Here is a 20,928-nt window from a genome sequence, read left to right on the forward strand (position 1 = left end):
TGTACCACCAGCTGTGGGTAAGACACAAGATAAAGGAAGTACTCTCCGGCAGCTCGTACATGAAATGTGTTAGTCCATCTCTTTGAATCTTCATCCTCCTAGTTAAATGCACAAGAGGTGTGATGGAATGTTCTTCTCCCTTTAAAGTACAGCAACAGAAAACATCCATCTGCAACTCCTCTGCTGCTCATTAAAATCTAAACAGCCATCGGGATACATTTTCAAACAGGAAGTGTTGCTGGAGAGAGCAGAGCTGGTATAAAAGGTACAAAACAGCAAACAGGGAAAAGGCATGTACTGACACCAGGAGGCTATGACAGTTTTTTTTTTTTGGATCACAATTAATACAAATGTTCAGGTTTTATATTTTGCGACATGCTGCTATCACATGAGTCACCCATCATCATATTAAGCAATGTAATAACTTAATATTACAGCCCCTGGTTTGCATTGCCTTTAACCATTTTACAATATTTGATGAACAGATTACAGCCCAGAGTTTCACATTTATGATTCTCGGTCATTGAATCACACATCTGTCATAAGTCTGCGGCACCACTGCACATCCAGTGTTGTCATCGTCGCAGATTGTTGAGTCTTTTTGTTTCCCGTCTTCACATTTTCTGGATCCGTCTGGGTCCAACATGTCTTGCAGTATGTCTTTGCTTTCACTAGGGGGCAGATTGTAGAAGAAGTACAGGGGTGCCATCTGAATGTACCTAAAGTGACAAACAGAAATCACATTATATGTAAAAGATGAAAAATACAGGAGGCTAAATACATTTTTTTTATATTAAAAAAACATGGAGACTTAAAGAGGATTTAAAAAGATAAAAAAAAAAAAGGCTTAATTTTACTGCAGTAACAAAAACAAATCACCAGTGTGGTGCATGAAAACATAATCCATGAGAATTTAATTCTAATCTGTTTGCATGCATGGTACATGAAAAGCGAGCTGAAAAAGGGATAGACTTACACTTGAGGGGATATTTCAGAGACCGTTCTCATGCAGTTGTTCTCCGACAGGGAGTACTCGTGGAAAACAACCCACTCCGGAAGCCCCAGCTTGTGTGACTGAGCCCCGTAGCTGGACAGGGGATGCACCTGGGCCATGTGCTTGTGTGTCAGAATGAAGTAGTTTCCCGATCCGTCCACATCCCGAGCGATCTACCAATAGGAAACATCACTGCAAACTTCAGTACAGTTGAATTACTGGAAACGTCCTTAATGTTGACATTTAGTTTCCACATACCTGCATGAAGAATCCGGCCAGCAGAGCTCGTTTGATGTTGTGGGTGTTGGTCTTGGTTCCAAAGGAGGGCTCGGAGATGGGAAGCTCGATCCTGTTCAGGGTGTCAGTCAACTCTGATCTAATGGCCTCAGCTTTCCTCAGGGCCGAATGATCAAGGAAATAGTCCTGGCACCACTTTTCAGCAGTGAAGTCTGGGGAAAAACGCATCACATATTGTAGTGAAGTAGTATTTTGGCCAAGTCAGAAATAGGTAAACAGTATAAACTCATCTGTTCAGACTGCACCTTGGCCCAGAAAGTAAAACAAAAAAACTTTCATCTCTTTCTCTTATTGAATAATCTGAAGTAGATCAGCATGTTGTTATGTACTTGCATGATTTTTTTTTTTTGTTTAAGGTTGTACCTACATGGTTAAATGCACTTATGGTAAGTCTCTTTGGATAAAAGCATCAGCTAAAATAATGTAATGTAAACAAATAGATTTAAATAACTTGAATGACTTGAATAATTCAAATACATTTATTGTCTTTATCTTAATCCCCAAATACAAACAAATGTGATTTGTGGATTGAAATAATGACAGTTTGTAAATTATTACCAACTATGTCAACTAAAGTGACCCTTAAATTTATATTGCAAAAACATCGCCGGGTTAATTGCCTGTAGATATCAGGAAACCTGATCAAAATGTCTTATTTTATAGTGCAGTATATATAAAATATGTAATTTAAATTTTCTTTAATTTCTTAAAAGTGAACCACTTTGAGAATGTTTCCTTTGTTTTAATTCCTTGTAAAAATAAATATGAAGCACTTTCAAAGTGCCTTGGTGAATACATTTTCCTGCCTTGATATGATGACATTAGGTTCTACTCCAATGGTTAACTTGTTTTGCTGTTTATCTACAGTAAAGAACCGAATGACTTTACTGTATGTACTTCAGAGAGAGCAGATTGATTCTGTTCACCAACTGCATCTTACATGGTTCTCTCTGGCTTTGTTTGAAGGCGTTGTAGATGTTGATGAGGGTGAAGTGATCTCCATCAGGGTGCTGGAACTTTCTGTGACACTGCACGGCCTCGTGGGTCATACCAGCAGGAGGCTCCAGGAAGCAGCTTGACGCTAAAAGACAAGGACACAACAGGGTCAACGTCGCTGAGACAAGCTACTCTTACCGAAGACCATCTGGTTCGTTGTCTGGGAGAAACTGCAGCTTTGTAAACCGATGACAAGGTTCTTAACTCATTAGGGACTAATCTAATTCTGATTGGAAGTTGGAACACATGGTACCTGAAAGCATCGCTGCTATCGTCAACATCTCGCTCACACAGTCAAACTCGCAGGATGCCAGCAGCGCTTTGGCCAGCTGAGGGTCCAGAGGGATCTCAGACATTATGAGCGCTTTGGCCAGCTGAGGGTCCAGAGGGATCTCAGACATTATGATGCCGATCTCAGACAAGTTGCCATCGTCATCTAAAGCTGCGAGGTAATCCAGCTCCTCCAACGCCTGCATGAGACCCTCAGGATCTGAAACATGGAAGGAAAAGGCTTGAGTTCGATATGACATGAGTTTCATAAATCAAAGAGAGAGAATCCTTTTTAAAATCATCCTTTTTGTTTTTTTCAGTGTATGAAACTGGATATTTCCATCAGTCATACTGCTATATGTGGAATTTGAAAAGGTCCAATGTACGTAATTGGGAGACTGCATATAAGAAGTGGTCGTAGTCACTGTGACGTCACCCACTGGTTCGTGGACTGCCATCTTGAAACCGAGAGTTCTGGTGTTTGACCGTTGCAATCTTGTTTTTATGAAACCAGATGTGACATGAATAAGTCACCAAATGTTTCACATAACTTTTATGAACAGAAAACAGGGGTTGGAATTAAAAGACGAAAAAAAAGGACAACTCCCAGACCGAACAATGCCATTGTAGCAATCTTTCAATCGCAAGCAATCCATGCTCTAAAGCATACCTTGCTTTATGGTCTATTTTACTTTTTTTTACTAAATGAACACCATACTGTATTGAAAAGGATTTGAAACTAGCAATTAAGACCACAGTCATGTATACAATGTCTACGGAGGTAATAAATAAAGTGAAATTAGGGGTAATTTTCTCATATACTTCCATGGAATCAGATTTTTTTTTTTTACAACCTCTATTTTTGGAGTCGCCCCCTGATGGCTATATGACAAAATGCAAGTTTAAAGCACTTGGGCATTGGCTTCACTTGTCAGTCCTGGAGGTTGCTCCCCATTGAAAAAGCTATTTATGCCTTCACAATAATTTGATGTTGCTTTAAATCACATAAAATTGCTGCACGTAGCGGCTTTAAGTTTCTCATATGGCTTTTAAAAAAGAAAACAAGATGATATATAAGACAAACATATGATATACATATAGGCAAGTAACTTCCGTGCCACACTATGTAAGAATATGGAGATATTACAGTACATTTGGCACGTCCTTCCTCTTCATTGTACTTTGGCGCCCTATCAAGACATGTTGTATAATCATTAATGAGCTGGCCTCTTTTAGCCTGTTCTGTTCGTGTTAGGGCCGGTTAGACCTCAGACAATAGTTACTAGCAGGGTCCTGTCAGCTCAGCTAAATCATGGCTGACTGGGCCCAAACAGCTACACAGAGCAAATTCATTTGTGCTTCCTCTAGCCCAAAAAACCCCCTCCTGCATACACCTCTCCAGCTGAGTTTTAGGGTGGAAGAGAGATGTCGTCTGTGGGAAGCAGTAACCTCAGAACAAAAATGCTTATTCAGTAATAACCGCGTATAATGTCCACCAGCAGGCTACGTCACCTGGTCTGTCCATGAAATCACACTGTCCAAGTCCGGCTATCTCCATCCTTTTTAGGAAGAGGACTGTTGGTGTAATGTTGGACTCCAAGATCTGTGGGGGGTTCTCTGCAGGAAGCTTTCCGTCTTCTTGATACAAGCAGAAACATTTACCTAGGAAAGAAATTCAGTAAAAGGAGAAATAGACACTTAATTGTAGATTTATGTGAAGTTATTTCAATAACTCCAGCATGATTATAGGCAAGATTCCAGGATGTTTTACCACGTCTGAGTCTGACATTTTATAATAACTCAAATTGGTTTAAATATTGTCCAGCTATAGCAGACTGTCAGACATACCTGTTGGTCCAGACAGCCGCCTGCGTATGTCTGCCTGATATTGACTGATGGGTTGAAGAACCTCCGAGTTAGCTCTTATTCTTGGATTGTACACCTACAAAGATCCAACCACATGCCAATTAATAATACGTATATTACTCATTTAAGTCAGATATGTTTTGTTGGGAGATAAAAAAAAAAACAAACCATTTTCTTCTGGACTCCTGTGTCAATGACAAAGTTGACAGACTCTGTGGGCCACCACATGTCCTCCCCCTGTTTGGTGGAGAGGAAAACCCTCCTGGACCTCGTGGACCCTGGGCTCTCAGGCAGTATCCCCCCCCGGCGAGGGCACAGGACCACAGGAACCATCTGGCCCAGCTCCGTTCCCAGCCTGGTGCCTTCTCTCTGGAGGATGCTGTGGGCACAATGGACCTCCTGCGGAAAATATTACAAGCAAAGAAAATGATCTCAACCAATCTCAGCTTCGGTCCGATCAAACCACTCTTACAATATCGCAACAATCCCTTACATCAGCTGAGGCAAAGAACACCACTACGTCTCCATCCTCTTTGGTTCGATGGATCTCCAGCGCCAGCCTCAGCGCAGAGAAGAAGTAGTCTTTGTTGCCGCTGTTGCTGTGGACGGCCTCGGCGGGAGACGTGGCCTCCAGACTGATGAGCGGGACGCTGTCGTAGTGGCTCATCAGCTTGTCGGTGGCGGGTGGGACGGCGAGGACCACCACTCTGAGATCAGGCCTCTGCAGCAGGATGTCCCTGAGGAGACCCAGTAGTACGTCCGTGCTGACCGTCCTCTCGTGGGCCTGGTCGATGATAATGACCCCGTAGTGCTCCAGAAAGGGGTCGGACATCATCTCTCTCAGCAGCATGTGGTCGGTGCAGTACCTGAGTGGTTAAAAAAAAAAAAACAATCAGAGGAGTTAAGAGAGCTAACAGCTATTGTAAAGCAAAAACGATGCAACTTTTCATAACTGCAACAAAAAGTGGCAATCCATAATGTGATTGAAGAGCACCAGAACGAAGAAGGAAAGATTATGAGTGACAGATTAGTGTGTGGGAGGTATTATCGTGTCGTTCTGCTGCTGGCTGTGAAATAGACGGACTGAGGGTGTAGTTTAACAGACCTCAGAACAGTGTCGGAGGAGCAGCAGTTCTCCAGTGGAATGGTGTAGCCCACTTCATGGCCTATGTTGACGTCCATTTCGTCGGCCACGAGCAGGGCCAGGTCTACGGCGTGCTGTGTGTTGGTCTGCGTGCACACAACCATGCCGTGCTGGTACTGGGCAGAGAGGCAGAACTCTGCACACCACTGAGGGATCTGAAAGAGAACATACATGTTTCAGACTTGACAAATTCCTACTACTGCACCAAACAGACCTTTTTTTTTTATTTCACACTGATGTTTACAGTGTGAAATAAACAGTGCAGGGAGATATCCTATGGTATTATTGCTAATAATGCAAAATTGCTTTGGCAGCATGAGGCGGCTCCAGCGGATCAGGGCTTAGCAGCAGGACGTCCCCTAACACCCCTGCTGGAGCCTTTGTGAAGCATGACTGTCAGGCTGGGAGCTTGGACAGCCATGACAGTGATACAACAGCATCTGCTGAGCTGGGCAGACTGTTCACACACAAGCTCACACAATGACACTCTTTCCATACATGTCAAAGAAGTGAGAGAAAAAAATAAATCCACGCCACAAGAATGAAAAGTATGTAAAAGTTGGTAGTGTTGATAGCAGATAAAGATGGGAATGCTGGGGAGTAAACAACTCAACTTTTAAACGTTTTAATAAAATTAAAAAAGGGGAGAACACGTGTCATGCAAGTCATACAAATTGAGTTATGCTTTGGTATTTTGGTCCAGACTGTAGAAAGTCAAACATGGGAGATCCACTAGTTACTCTATATCAGACTGCATGTGACTTTGTTGTTGAGGGCAACGTGAACTTTGCTTTTTTTTCCTCTCTTAAAGAAAGACACTTGCCATCTTTCACACCTTTCCCCAATAAACATGCATATTAATAACCATATAGTCTCACCTGTGTGCTCCTCCCAGTCTTCGCTGTCCCAGACACAATAACCATTTGGTTTTTGACCAGAGCATCTTCAAACTCGCACCTGACCTTCCACACCGGCAGAGTCTTCCTCCCTTTCAGCAGCTCGTAGTAACGTGAGGAAAAAGGCAATCCGTCGAACTGATTCAACTCCAGATCATCTCCAAAGCCGAACGCATCTTCAGCAGGACGCTCCTCACTCCCAGGGCCGGTGTCTGTCGCTTCATCAGACATGACACATGTATTTAGATTTGTTTAAACGAGAGTTCACAAATGTTTTTTCCTCACCCTCCTGCTATGGATCCATTTTGGTTTATATCAGATTTAAACAATAATAATAATCCCGTTTTCCTTAAAACATATCATCTATTTGCCAAACTTGGACTCTTGGGTTGTTAGTTGTATAAACTCTGTCTATGAAGCTGTGCTCTGGGAGAGGCTCCGGACTCTCAGTGCGACCCGGCGCGTAATTTGCGCCTCAGCGTGGTTACACACGTGTTTTCTATTTGCCCAGAGCGTCACATTCACTGTCATAATCTCCTGAATATCCCATAATAATAATAATCACTGTAAAGTACAGAGGACTGTGACGATACATCAAATCTAAAACATCCTTAAAAAGATCTTCCATTTGTGTGTTTATAAGAATTATGCATATTTAAATGCCTATTAATGAATGCGCAGTATAATCCCTTTAACAGCCAGTAGGATCCAGTGTGTGTTTGTATGGAAGCTCATTTCTAACACTAAAAAATAAATAAATTCACCAGTTCTTTCAGTTTTTCCTCCTGATGATTAGTACATTCTACATTCCTATAAATATGACAAGTCACACATTTGAGATAGTTTATCATAGTAAATTGTAAGAAAATGTCATTATTATAAGGAAACTTGTGTAGTGGATTTTTTTGTTGTTGCTGAAATGGCCTTTTTTAAAGTCATAAGTGCTGTTGTAATTTATGACTTATTTGATTAGATGTGAAACATGTAATGAAAATACTCAATTCTTCAGTTCACACATTCACCTGCAGCAGGCTGCATCTTCTCCACAAGGAGGAGCTGTTCATTGATTCTCAGTCCAGTTCCACACATGTTGACTTAAATAATTTATCTTAAATTTAATCATTAAAGAAGACTTAATGTCTCATCTTAAGAGTCTGTAAACTGATAGTTACCAAGAATACACAGAAATTTTAACGGTGTCAATCACACCAAATATTAAGCAATAAACACAGGATTTTGGCAACCTACGTCTGTCATCAAAAAAAAAAAAAGTTTTAAGAGTTTGCTTCCCAACCTCTTACATTTTTTGACAAATCTAATCTGTCAGCAGCTGAAACTTTGTGACTAGATGATGTCGGCTGAGCTTCTAATCAGTGTGTTCCTGTTATTGTGGGGCCTGCTTAGATTTCTCATCCTTTTTTCCCCTATTGTTAAAGAAAAAAAACCCCCATCCTTTTAATCACACTCACACACTTGACTCCGTCAGGTCAGAGCCAGCAAATCCTGATGGGCAACAGTAAACACATAATCCCACAGCTATAGTATTGATTGAAGCAGTATTTGTATCACTCACAGAGACCTCAGCAAATAGCTTTCAGACAAAAACTCAGACTGGTGAAATACGCCCCAGGTGTCGGTGTTAAATGGTTAAACAAGAAGAAGAAAACAAGATTGCTGTCAAACCTGAAATTACACTTATTATTGTATTCAGTATTCAATCTTTTGGTTGCAGAATAGTTCAAGCATAAAAAGAAATGCCAGAGGCTCTTGACAGAGAGGTTACTTTTTGTAGACACAGAAACATTGTGGTTTTAAAATTTGATACAGTATGAAATCTGTCTTTGTATTCTTACAAACTAGTTAAGTGTGAAGTTGCCATTGTTTGTGTGCATGTAGACTATAAATAATAGTTCTTTCTCTGATATATTAGATTTTTCATATATCACCACTCTTGCTGAAAACATGTATGCTGTGTGAAAAGAAAGCACAAAGATCAAGAAGAAAAATGTGTTTGCAAAACTGTTTTACTGTTACTGCATGAGTGCTAAAAAATACCACGACCAGACACAGACACTTTAAGGGTTTTCTTTACACATGATGTATCAAACAATCACTATATAAAAAAAGCATTCTCCATGGGAATGTGTTCACCTGTAACACAACATAAAATGAACATATGGACATAACATACAGTCAGGTGACAGGACTCAAATACTGTCGATTAGTACATGGACACGTAGCATTGAAAAAGCAAAGTAAACAAAGCACTGAATGTAAAACTAGTGCATTATTAAAAAGATAATCGTATCAAAAGTAACAAAAGTTTAAAGTCACTTTTCAGCCTAACATATTAGTGAACTAGAGCTGTGCTTAAAGGAAAAGTTGCTCAGTGTGAACGTATATGCAAAATATGTTCAATTACCACAAATACAATGTATGTAGGATTGTGTATATTTGCTTTAAAAATAAATTCATCCCAATAGGCAAATTAAAAAGATACAAAAACTAGAAAATGAATAACTGCCACACAGTTTCAGATGACAATTCATTTCAGCGGCAGAGAGAGATCTAGAAATGTGTCCTTGTGGAGCGAATCGGTCCTTTTCCCGCCACAGAAAAAAACATGGCTAAAAATCCTTACACGAACACCGCAACCAGACACGCTGCTGTTGACATGCGAGTGCCTCCATGACGCCTGTGTGACCACAGCTTTAAGAAAGTCCTCGGTGATTCTGTGATTTATTCACAGAGTATCACACAGAGTCCTCAGTGTAGACAGGCACACAAGGAAATGCTCAAAAACACACATGACCTTTTAGCGGAGCAATATTTCAGAGACGTTGGCTCTCTCTGAGGAATGAATGCTTCCTTGATCTCGGCTCATTTTAGATCCATGTTTCGGTTCATAACTCAGAACTCAGATCACTCAACCGAGCCTCTCGAGGTCTTGTTAATGAAATGGAAATGGCAAATCAGTGACATTTCCCAAATCGACTTGTTACCTTTCCGAAATATAAATGCAGCGGAAACAGACCTGAATTTCCGCTGTCTGTGAAAAAAAATCCAGTCCCTCTTCCCCAATTGCAGAACTGTTGCAGTATCAGAACTTTTTCTTTTTTTCTGTAGTTGTTTCAAGCCTCATCAGATTGACGCAAAGGTGCTACGGAGAGCATTACCCTTCAAGAAGAACTCCATTGGGTTCCACATGAACTACAAGTCTGTTCTCATCTGTCATTGCACAACACTCTTCAACCCTTCCTGTAGTATACAGAACAAAATCACCATGTAAAGGGTTCCCTTCATTAAAACATATTTCATATGTTCTGCGAAAAGAATTTCACTCTTTTTAAAAAATGTTTTAATCTCCCCTCACTGTCTTTGATAAAGATCAGTTGATGAGGCGGAATAAAATTGTGAAACCGACAAATAAAAAATTCAAAGTTGCTACCGTGTTGTAAAAGTGTCTGGCACAGTGCACTGCGTGGCAATAAATACAGAATATAAATACTTTACATGTACCTGAGCACAGACTCGTAGCACCATTCAGGGACAGAGCACCAAAGGGACACGGCAGATCTCCTGATTCAAAACTCAGAGAAGCCGCCAACTTTTTTTTTTTTAAGGTTTTTCAGAGTTTTCATAGTGCAAATTCTTGTAGTGTCTCATCACAACATCGTCCCTTCCAGGCCAAAGTCTCAGCTGCTGTATTTGACGTTGGCAATTATGCAAGGCTTTGGTAGTGTTGGGGGTTGCTTGGGACTGGGTCTAGAGAAGGGAGGAGAGTGATACAGATCACATTTCAGTAAGTGAAACCAGACTCAGTGTTGTTTTTTACATGAATATGGTGAAGGTCTGAACTCACCTGTTGGGGTGTGGAACAGGGCGCAGAGGTCTGGGCACACCAGGTTTTAGGACTGGACCGCAAACAGAAGAGGGTCCTTGGATTACAGAGGAACCTCGAACCACACGAGAGCTTCTTGGATCGGCAGGAAGGGGTTTCTGTGGAGGACTCGGCTTCTCCAGCTCCTGACAAAAAACACACACATATAAATAATGACTAAGAATCTCCACCAGGTGGCACTCACAGCTCGGGGCCAGCTTGTCGTGTCCTCCTCCTCCTCCTCCTCTTAGGCACCAGGGCAAACCCTGCCCTTGCAACTTGCCATGAGAGGAAGAATCATGTGGTTCTAATCTTCTCTAGAAGACTGAGATCATGATAAAGGTCTACTACATAGCCCCCCATCTGGTCTCCATTCAAGTCTTCCTCCTCCTCTTTTTCTTGGTTGCAGAGAAACCTCCTCAAACATCACAGCGTAAAGGAGCCAAACAACCATGGGATCAGATTCAAAACCATCATTCATAAACACATAAAAACGACATGGTGTCAGTGAAGTCTCTAATGCAGGATATGTCTCTCCTTTGCATCCATGAGGTCAAGTGTCAAGACAAACTGCACTATTAAAGCACTGCTAACAATTCATCACATTGACGGACAGCACTGTCATGCAAAGGGGCCAACTTGAGCTCCATCCCAAAATATCAGAACAACACCTAGTGGTAGTGAAGTGAGATGCAGATAAAAAGGACAGAGCATGTCTGATAAGGTGATTAGGCACAAAATTATACTTAGAACTAAACTCTCCCATCGGACGAAGCTTCCGCGCCCCCAGCAGAGAGCTTTCTCTCTGGGATGTAAACGAAAGGCTCTGTCGACACCTCGGAGCTGCCAAACAGCTGCTAAAGATACCGTCGGTGAGGTCTGCTGCCAACAGGCGTCACTTTCACTTTTTCGCACTTTGACATTAAATAGGAGCAGCTGAGAGGGAAAATCTACTTCCTGAAGTAAAAACATTGCCAAGAGCTGCTTCTCTTCACCTGTTATACAGGTGTGTGACAGGCAAGAGCCTTTGTAAAGCTAAATGGAGCTCCTTCTTCAAATGCAAAGCAGATGATAGACTTTTTTGGAAATATTCCGTAATCGGAAAAGTTAAGTGTTACCATGACTATTAATGGCCACAGTCCCTGATAAATAGTCTAAAAAACAAGTAAAAACAGCAATAAAACGTTCGGAAAACACTTCTATCTATGAAAATGTTGGGTCGTTTCATTTTTAATCACATTTCTTTTCCTTTACTTTTTCGACTGTTGAGCTGCTGTAACAAGTGTTTTCCCCCGTGATCAATAAAGTTCTTATCTTATCTTAATTGTGTCAGGATCTTTATGGAATTTTGATTTGTCCCATCATATGATGCTGCAACATGTCTTCACTCCAGGACAGTGTTGTGTATTGAAGCCAGACCTCCTCATTAATCTGGAGAAGACTGGAATGTCATTATCTGTTTAACACACCTCTAATTAGGGTGACACCGCGGCATTGCTACGACCTCGGCTCCCCTGTGGCGCCATTTTCACTGCTGTCCTCAAAAATATCCAAGCAAATAGACACATTTAATAGACTGGAACCAGCGAATGCTCGCACTTTCTGCCTAAAAAATGAATCTAAAAATGTATTGATTATATTTTGATAAATCGACTTGTTCCCTCAAGCCTCCCTTTGTCCCTTGATCACTTTGTCTTTCTGTCTTTTGGATCCTCTCTCTCTCCATGAGTCTTTCTGCCTCACTTGCCCACAGAGTACAAGTCTAACCGGATTAAAGGAAATAAAAAAGTATTTGAGAATCACTGAGTGAGAGGGATTTAATACCAGGATCTCTCTCTCTCTTCTCTTTCCCCCTCTACTTTGACAGTCTGCAATGCCATAACTAAACTCCATGGAATATCAGTGGCAGCAAATTTACCACCCTGTGGTATTTGGACATACTTGACATACACTCCAGTTGCTGTTTAATCTTCTCTGTCTCCCCGCACCGCAAGTCTGACTCCATTTTTCATTACTTATGTGATGGTTTGTATTGTAGAATTTAAGTCTCGCTACGGTTAACCTTGGCTTTTTATGAGACAGAGTAATACTGTCAGCATGCATATACTTTTATTGGACGCCAAAGTACCGTGAAAACAGTCAACATCACGACAGTAGATGGAGTGAAAAAAACATTTCCCTGGTTAGGTATTATGGGCTGTAGTAGTAAGTAAAAGTTTCCAAGACCAAGCGGAGAAATGACAGTGAGTAACATCAATTAAATGAAATGTTTCCAAATGTGGGAACAGGGAACTCACTCACCATGACCATCCTGCAGGAGTTATGGCGCGATGCACTGCGAAACGATGCCCCCCTCGCCGCGACATGGATGTGAGGAGGAGGCAACGGGGGCCTCGGCAGCCCGGGGCCAGGGGAGAGGGACAGGGTGAGAGACAGAGGGACGGGGTGGCTGAGGTGAACCGGAGGGCACTGGGGCAGTCTGCGCAGGCTGTGGGTGGGGTAAGGGGCTGGTGGCAGCACCGCCTCTAGCCCCCGGTGATGAGGCTGCAGAAAGATATGAGGCAGAACCAGAAGAGTCAAGAGTGTGCTTCGTCTAAAAAGCAGAGAAGAAGATCTACTTAAACAGGCCCTATTATGCTATTTTTCCGGGTGCATATTTTTATCTCAAGTTACAGTTACAACATGTTTACATGCGTTAATGCTCATCCGCCTTGTTTTTCTCATCCTGGCTGTCCTGCAGCACTTCTTCTCACCCTCTCTCTGAAATGCTCCGTTGTAGCGCTTGCTCCTCCCGCCAGAAAGCAAAGTCTGCCCTGATTGGTCAGCTAACCCGCTCTGTTGTGATTGGTCAATGTTTCATATTTCAAAAAACTCTTCCTCTGGAGCTTCAGCTCCGTCTCTCTCTTTTCTTGTTTGAGGGCCAAACTAGCCAGAAGGAGTTTTACTGACTTCCGTAACATTATGACATCATAAAGTTACAGAAGTGAAGGAGAGAATTCAATGGAGCCGTTTCAGGCAGCTCAGGAGCTTCTGAGGGGGAGGGTAACTCCTTGTAGGTGTGGACTTCAGGTTTTACACTCTACGGACCTTTTACAAGTACAAAAATATATATAACAAAAAAAAAGTGGAAAAACATAATAGGGCCACTTTAACACAACAACACACTTTACTCCATGTTTTAAGCTGACAACGTCTAAACAGCACAGAGCTTTAATATGGGTTTACAGTGTGTGTAGCTGTTCAACATCCTGTTTCACCTCAGTTCTCTCTAAATTCTGGAAAAAACATCTGGAGACACCATAATAGTTGCTCTGAAATTAAAATATATTAATGTATTGCTTGTATTAGTGTAGTTACCTTTTAGATTGTTTAAAGCGTGGGTTTTAGCGGTTATAGTTTTGTATGTTACATTCATTTTTTCCCATGTACATTTATGCAGTTTTGGATGCAATTTTAATGCAATTTTAAATCCTATGCCACAATGATAGACTTAAATTGGATTACATTTGTTTTACAATCTTCTTCAAAAGAGACAGAGGGGAAACCGTCTGCTTCCGATCAGAAACAGTCATGTTAACCCTCCTCCTCTTCCTCTGCCGTTCTTCCCGATGCTGTCAAAGATAAAGTGTAAATCAAACGCTCCCACTTGTCGGCTCACTATTCTCCAACTCCCCTTCAGCTATAACCTTTCAAAGGGAAAGACCAACACTGTGCCACAAGCACTCACTTGGCCTCATTCAAAAGGTGACCACAGCTAAAGAGCACACACTCTTCCATAGAGCCAAAATATGAGTCTACCTAGAATTTAGACCTGGCCAGATGTGTGCACCACTCAAAAACACTCAATGTTACACATGCAAAAAGTGTGCACACATGCGGTGGTTTAACACAGCTCCCGACAACTGGAGAATGACCTCACCTGCACTGCGCTCACATCAAACAGCCTTACATCCTTTCTCCTCTTACCGTTGATCTCAAATGAAAACCACATGCTCCTTACAGAAAAAAAAACACCAATCTCATGGTAATGCACAGCATATTGCCTCAATGGTGTGGCACCCCCACAGCACAAATGTCAATTCTGACACAGCTGCTCTTATTTCAGCTCCCCTAACTCAATCGATCACAGGTCTCTTCCCATTACGGAGCATGTCGGGGCAGTAATGGGTGTAGTTAAGGCAAACTGTGATGTAGACACACAAGTCATTACAACAAAAGAAAATCCTGCTCTGTCTTGCATCTATCAGCAACAGGATGACTTTACATCTTAAGTAAGGCCGCCACGTCAAGATTGTTTTTGTGAGAAACGAGCAGATAAATCAATTTCTCTCTTAACAGGCAGCTGTTAATGACAAGAAATGTATTGTGAACACACTTCTCACCACAGACTCCATTAAGGCTACCTCCTCCACATGTCCACGTAGAGTGGGATGATTTAATTGGATTCGAACAAGCTGCCATTTGTGTGAAAACCACACGTCAATCCTGCTGAGAATTATTCGTGCTAACGAAAACAGCTGTGGCATTCAAGGAAGATGTTTTTATACAGCGTGGGGTCGCTGTACAACACTCCATCTGCAGGAGATGTACATCTGTGTGTTTGTAGGGGGCCAGCAAAGACACATGTGATCTAGTGACCTTGAAGATGGCGCCGCTGTGTGGCAGAGGCGGGGCCGGTCGTGATGGAGACGTCGCACTCAATGACGGGGGCTGGTTCGGAGCCGATGGTCCGCTGATTGCAGCACTTACTGATCTGGAATTTAAAGAGGAAATTATTATTATACACTTTTTCATACTGATCACACGTCGGTTACAACGGTAATATATTTCAAATTATGAAATTAAAAAGAAAGTATACACAGCAATTGTTCCCTCTCAGCAGAATCTGTCACAGATTTTATTTTTTTTACCATTCACAAATGCTGTTACATTAAAAAGAAAGTGTTAAAATAAAGATTACAAATGATTCAATAATCATGTTCCAAAAATAAGCACCTGAGCTTCTCAATTGGGTTCTTTTTACTGGTGAAGAGCAGGCCCAGTAGAGCCTTCCTCTTGATGCAGATGATCAGACCGGCTCCCAGGACAGTGAGGAGAGCCACCAGTATGCCCACTGTCAGATTCCCACTGTCTGCTCAGAAACACACGAGGAAATAACAGCTGGTCTCAGAGAAAAAACATGACAGCCAGACTGCATCTGTCAACATTTCTGCAGACATGTCTATGATTTATTCATGTATGTAGTTTGATATATTACAGTTGAAATGCTCATACATTCCATACCAAAGACCTATAACATAACATGACTCCAAGCCATTCGATATACTCGTGTTGCGACTGTTGACTCACTTGCTAATCTGATGGGGCCACTGTCCAAACTCCCTCCCAAACCTGTCTTGTCACAGAAGGGAGGTGCCCAGTGAGCCTCGCAGTGACAGTTCTTGTTGTTGTTGCACACCTGCAGTATATTAAAAAGGACAATTAGCTGTTAAATGAGGCAGAAATTCAGTTTTCAGCTTGTCTTTTTTTATGCTACGTTTGACTATATGCCTCCACTCCTTTGATATTTTAATATGCAGCAGTGCTTTTTTACTTACATTGTTATAATTGTTATTCAATTATCAAAACTATTGTTTACTAAATTTCAGACTGAGTTGTTTCAGCACAAGATATAACCGTGATGCAGATGCTCTATGTGCTGCATGGAATAAGGCAGAGTCAACCTCCAGCCAGAACTACTAGGCTCCACATGGCAAAGATTAAAAACTAGAGCAGACATTTTGCCTCATACCACTTTTTTTTTTATCTCTCTCTCGTCTTCCTGCCCTGCAGAGCGGAGGACTGGTTCCGTCTAAGAGGATTCCCCAGCACGATAATATAGAGCAGGTGAGGGCAACATCTTGATTTAATCTGTACATGCAGGGGTGTCCTGGTTCCTTGAGGAGCAACATCTTTCTATTTCCGCGAGTAAAACAGTACTTGGAGCTTTATAGATATGTCTTAATTGGAACTAGACAAACAAATATGACCGTATAATTTTTTGTGGAGGTTTCATTTTAAGAGACAGTAAAAACTGTTTCCTCTGCAGCTTTGATGAAACTTTACCAGTCACAGTCAAAGCCTTTGGGACCTACCAGTTGATTTAAGCGTAACATCACACAGCCACATATTTCATCTCGAACAGGACAACCCATAGATATTTGATGAGCTGCGTTTAATAAAAAGCCAATATTCATGCTCCCTAGCAGAAAGTCAAACTCCGTGTCATTGCTACCAGCGTTAGGCCAAATAAAGCATGGCCTTCAAGTTTTCAACACAGTTTTTGGGACAAGGACGACTGCTTGATAGCATGATGAATGGCATTTAAAGTTGAGCATAAATGAAGCCATTACATCTAATTGATTGAGCCTTTCAGCATCCAGAACGATTGATTGCAAGGCATTGTAATGGCTCCCTACCCGGCGTATACTGCACATTTTTCTTTACATATTACCGCGAAAATTAGCTTCTGTGTGAGGGAGGAATGGGATATTAAGAAAACAACTGGGACTGGTTTAAATAGACAGCTATCACATCAGGCCTTCACATCTCTAAAATAGGATGAAAGGTGCTGTACTCACCCCTCGACTGCTGCACTTGGCTGAACACGCATGCACACCGAAGACACTCACGTTCTGGCACTGACGATTCAGACACATCTTAAGAAGACAGAGATATTAAAAACTGACAATGTGAGCTCCCAGAGCAGTTATTAATCTGAACCTTTAATCTTTTAAGGAGAAAAGATCCCAGCTTTCGGTTTCTTTCATTTTGCTACTGACAAACCAGTTCAGCTATAAAACAGCATGGCATGAAATATAATTACGTAAACACTAGGATTTTTTACAAGAATACGTCAAGGCGGCTTTTTAAAAGTTATATGATGTGGATTTTGGGCTCCTTAAAGGTTCCACGCCTAAATATATATATCCCTGCTGAATGTGAAGATGAACTTGGCAGCAGTGGGCACACACAGAGTAATGACAGAACTCTTGACAGATGAGGGCAAAAGGCTGAATCCTCTTTCAGGGTGGAGGCTCATAGATAAGTAATTTAGACTAAATGGAGCCACTGTATCATTGAATAGACCAATGTCTGAATTGATGACCATTTAAAGATGCCAAACAGTCTGAATAATGGTAAGTCGATTAAGCGTCTGAGGCTGTGCGAGTCAAGAAATGACAAGATGACACACCCTGAAAAACCTCTTAGAAAGTCTTAGTCACGGCCTGTCACTCCACATCACTTTTTCCACTCTTATTTCCCAGCATTTGGGCAACATGTCTATATTGTGTTTTGACAGTCTTACAGAAAGCTACAATTGTTATTTAGCATTTCTTTTTGGTAAAGGTATTCAAATGCTGCACTTAAAGGAAATAACGTTGTAGTTTTTTTAATTTGTTTATTTTTCTTTCAAACGTAAAGCACATTGAGTTTCTCTGTAATGAAAAGTGCTTTATGAATAAATTGCTTGCCTTCTTTAAATAATGCCCATATCTACAGTTCATTGGTTTTTGGTTGCTGTAATTGGGAATTGAAACATTGTGAACCTATACTTTAAGTAAAAAAATACTCCAAAAATGTAACTTTACAGTCAAAATGAGCAAAAACACGGTTGTACCAGCCAATGTCATAAAAAAATCTAATAAAAAGGAACTCAACAAGGATAATAATCTATGTGATTTTAGACTTTTTTTAACACTCTTGCTTGGTTTTGATTGATATATTCATTCAAATATATTCGTTACTGTTTTTTCATTGGTTTTTATTTGCTGTAATTGGGAATTGAAACATTGTATATGTAGCTACTGTATATTCTATTATTTGTAACTGTGACGAACAGATACATGTAGTGGAGTAAAAATATCAAGTAACAGGAAATGGAATGTGTACAATTACCTTTATATTGTACGTGAGTAAATGTACTCTACTGCTAATGAACCAGTTGTACCGCTGATTGATTTGTGTGTCTATACTGGTTGTATTTAAGCGTCACAGCTCTCACCAGTCCATCCCCACACTTGGTCCCCGTCAGGACCAGGCCGGGGTCGGGCATGTCATCCCCCAAATAGACATGTGTGCCTCGGCACAGAATCCTTCCCCCTTCCTGCAAAGGGATGTTTGTCTCTATGGAAACAGCGTTGGTACCAATTACTGGGCGGTTAGCTCCTCCTTGACACTGGATTTTGCCGCATTTAGCATCTCTGTAAACAGAACGAACAACAGGGAGAATAAAATGTGATAATGGAATAACACGTCACTGTTTTCCCAAATGTGTGTAGATGCAATTATTTTCTATTTCTATTTATTTCTCTCACTCTTGCTGTCCAATTAGAGAAAGTGCAGAAGAGGCAGCTTGTTTGTGCCGTTTTCAGACCTCAACCTGAAAGATTTTGTCAGCATTTCACTAAGTGACTCTGTACCCATCAATTAGGGCCGCAACTAACGAGTATCTCCATCATTTGACGAGTCCATTCAAATAACCGAAATATGCAATTTATAAACATATAAAACAGGGGAAATGCAGCAAATCCTTACATTTCAAAGGATGGAACCAGTTTGGCATTTTTGCTTCATTTTTCTTGAAATTTGTTTTATTTTCAGTTTCAGCAGCTTATACAATCATATTGACAATATTGCCAACAGTTTTCATTTAATAAATGTATAAAATCACTTCAGCTTTAACTTAGTAATTGTAGTTAGAGTACGACAGAGGTTCAAATAAAAAAAGGATAATTATACATTTCCATTTTTGCTTTTTAAACAAATTAATTGATGAAACTGATTATTTAAAAGTTTTTTGGGGGGCATTTCCGCCTCTATTTGACATAGGACAGTGTAAAAATGGGGGAACGAGAGAGAGGGGTCTGACATGCAACAAAAGTCCTGAGGCCGTAATCGAACCTGAGACCATAGAGTTATGTAGTATGCACTGTAACCACCTGGCAATTAAGGCACTCCTGTGCCTAGGCACTAGTCCAAAACATTGATTCTGGAATCTAGCATTAAAACAGTCCTGTCATGTGAGAGTTATAAAGTAGAGTAACTACAGCATTCATTAGTTCCTATGGTAACGTCAGATCTTACCGTGCTTCACATTTGGCAAAGGAGCCTTTGGAGTCCTTGCCACAGTTGCCATAGGGGTCTCCTGCTGAGTTGACCCTTTGAAAGCAGATGCCCGGGGCTGGCTTTGCTCCTGCAAAACACAACAGAACACATTAAAAGGCTGGTGATCCTTCTCTGAACCATTCAGTGTGAGCCAGCGAGGGGGGGCCTTCCACATACCTTGTCCCCACAGTGTGATGCATTGCTGCTCGTGGGTCTGGCAGATGCCGTTATAACAGTAGCCGTCCACGTTGTGGCAGGCGTGGCCGTCATGCAGGTAAACGTTGGCGGGGCAGTGAGGGCTGGAGCCGGTGCAGAACTCAGGCAGATCACAAGAGTTACCGGATTCACGGCATGGAGTGCCTGCTGGCTTCAGCTACGATAAAATGTCGACAGCAAGCAAAAGTCATTAGGGCAAAGACCAAGAGTGAAGCTTAGACAAATATGTGGTGATCTTTGTGTCAAGATGGCCATTGGAAAAACTACATCATGGCTGGCTGATCAGTGTACATCTTACCTGACAGTCCTGGCAGCACTCTCCGTGTGCACAAACAGCATCCCCCTTCAGAGAGCAGGTAGTAGCATTGCAGCAGGGATTCATACATTCCTTCAGATGGAAAATAATGGAAAAAGAAGGCAAGCATAGAAACGGGATGTAAGTGAGGGGGGGGGCAAAAGCAAAGAATAATTTACTCAGCACAAAGAGATCATATTTCACCTCGGAGCAAATGCTCAGACTTTGTTATCAGAGAGGGTGCAGCCCTAGCAGGACTGTATTCAGAAAGAACTAAGAAACCTGGCAGAGGAAAGGAAACAGCAGTTTCTAGTTCTCTAAAAAAAACATTGTTTCCATCTGAGAGGACTTACAAGTTAATTTAGACCTCTGGAACCACAAGCCGGATAGTGTGGGAAATAAAAGAGGGACACACCGAAAAAAACAGACAAGCAGACCTTAAAATGAGCCAAGAAGACTTGAAACAACCAATCAAACCATCGAATCAGACTTTTTATTCAGCTCGATGTAGGGAATCATGTTCTAAAAAAGGACTACAAAGAAGTATCTGAGAAGACTGCTTCCTAAAGTTAGGGAACGGTGTTTAGCATAAATATCCGAAAAGCTTTTACGGGTTCCGGATAAAAAAGGCAGAAATTACGGAAAAGGGTGAAATCAACAGGTGGCTCTACTAAAATTTGAGGAGCAGTACAGTCAGTCTTCAGTATTAACATTTTTAAATAAATAGCACATTTCCTGTGAAAGGGCCAGTGTGTAGGATTGGCGGGATCTAGCAGGGAAGTTGCCAGAGTTAGCAAGCCAGTAAATAAGTCCATACATGCTACTCTGCTATAACAAAAGGCTCACTCAACTTATTTCAGGAATTACCAAGAATCAAGTGTCATTTTTTCCTCAATACTATCGTAGCATTCTACCAAAGAGAGAGAG

General features: G+C 41.4%; 2 protein-coding genes across 3 annotated transcripts in view; both read right to left on the reverse strand.

The window, feature by feature from the left end:
• Window positions 1-6,995, reverse strand: part of LOC129091138 (putative pre-mRNA-splicing factor ATP-dependent RNA helicase DHX32) — a 6,998-nt gene extending 3 nt beyond the window's left edge. The window contains exons 1-11 of the mRNA XM_054598637.1: window positions 6,446-6,995; window positions 5,529-5,722; window positions 4,917-5,289; window positions 4,592-4,822; window positions 4,406-4,499; window positions 4,070-4,219; window positions 2,541-2,777; window positions 2,232-2,372; window positions 1,253-1,443; window positions 977-1,167; window positions 1-719 (exon numbers count right to left, since the gene is read on the reverse strand). The exon at window positions 1-719 is cut by the window's left edge and continues 3 nt beyond it. Coding sequence (XP_054454612.1) covers window positions 521-719; window positions 977-1,167; window positions 1,253-1,443; window positions 2,232-2,372; window positions 2,541-2,777; window positions 4,070-4,219; window positions 4,406-4,499; window positions 4,592-4,822; window positions 4,917-5,289; window positions 5,529-5,722; window positions 6,446-6,694 — 2,250 coding nt within the window. The 5' untranslated portion in view covers window positions 6,695-6,995 and the 3' untranslated portion in view covers window positions 1-520. The remainder of the gene's footprint in view (window positions 720-976; window positions 1,168-1,252; window positions 1,444-2,231; window positions 2,373-2,540; window positions 2,778-4,069; window positions 4,220-4,405; window positions 4,500-4,591; window positions 4,823-4,916; window positions 5,290-5,528; window positions 5,723-6,445) is intronic.
• A 1,481-nt stretch (window positions 6,996-8,476) lies between these two features.
• The window catches only part of LOC129091134 (disintegrin and metalloproteinase domain-containing protein 12-like), a 71,078-nt gene continuing 58,626 nt past the window's right edge, over window positions 8,477-20,928 (reverse strand). The window contains exons 13-23 of one of the 2 annotated variants that reach the window (XM_054598630.1): window positions 20,005-20,094; window positions 19,668-19,863; window positions 19,470-19,578; window positions 18,388-18,586; window positions 16,964-17,041; window positions 15,693-15,801; window positions 15,339-15,474; window positions 14,982-15,096; window positions 12,645-12,887; window positions 10,326-10,486; window positions 8,477-10,228 (exon numbers count right to left, since the gene is read on the reverse strand). In XM_054598630.1, coding sequence (XP_054454605.1) covers window positions 10,159-10,228; window positions 10,326-10,486; window positions 12,645-12,887; window positions 14,982-15,096; window positions 15,339-15,474; window positions 15,693-15,801; window positions 16,964-17,041; window positions 18,388-18,586; window positions 19,470-19,578; window positions 19,668-19,863; window positions 20,005-20,094 — 1,506 coding nt within the window. In that variant the 3' untranslated portion in view covers window positions 8,477-10,158. Of the gene's footprint in view, window positions 10,229-10,325; window positions 10,490-12,644; window positions 12,888-14,981; window positions 15,097-15,338; window positions 15,475-15,692; window positions 15,802-16,963; window positions 17,042-18,387; window positions 18,587-19,469; window positions 19,579-19,667; window positions 19,864-20,004; window positions 20,095-20,928 lie in introns of both variants that reach the window. The other variant, XM_054598629.1, reaches the window with a different exon arrangement.

Source organism: Anoplopoma fimbria, chromosome 5 (assembly GCF_027596085.1).
Source record: "Anoplopoma fimbria isolate UVic2021 breed Golden Eagle Sablefish chromosome 5, Afim_UVic_2022, whole genome shotgun sequence".
Taxonomy (NCBI): domain Eukaryota; kingdom Metazoa; phylum Chordata; class Actinopteri; order Perciformes; family Anoplopomatidae; genus Anoplopoma; species Anoplopoma fimbria.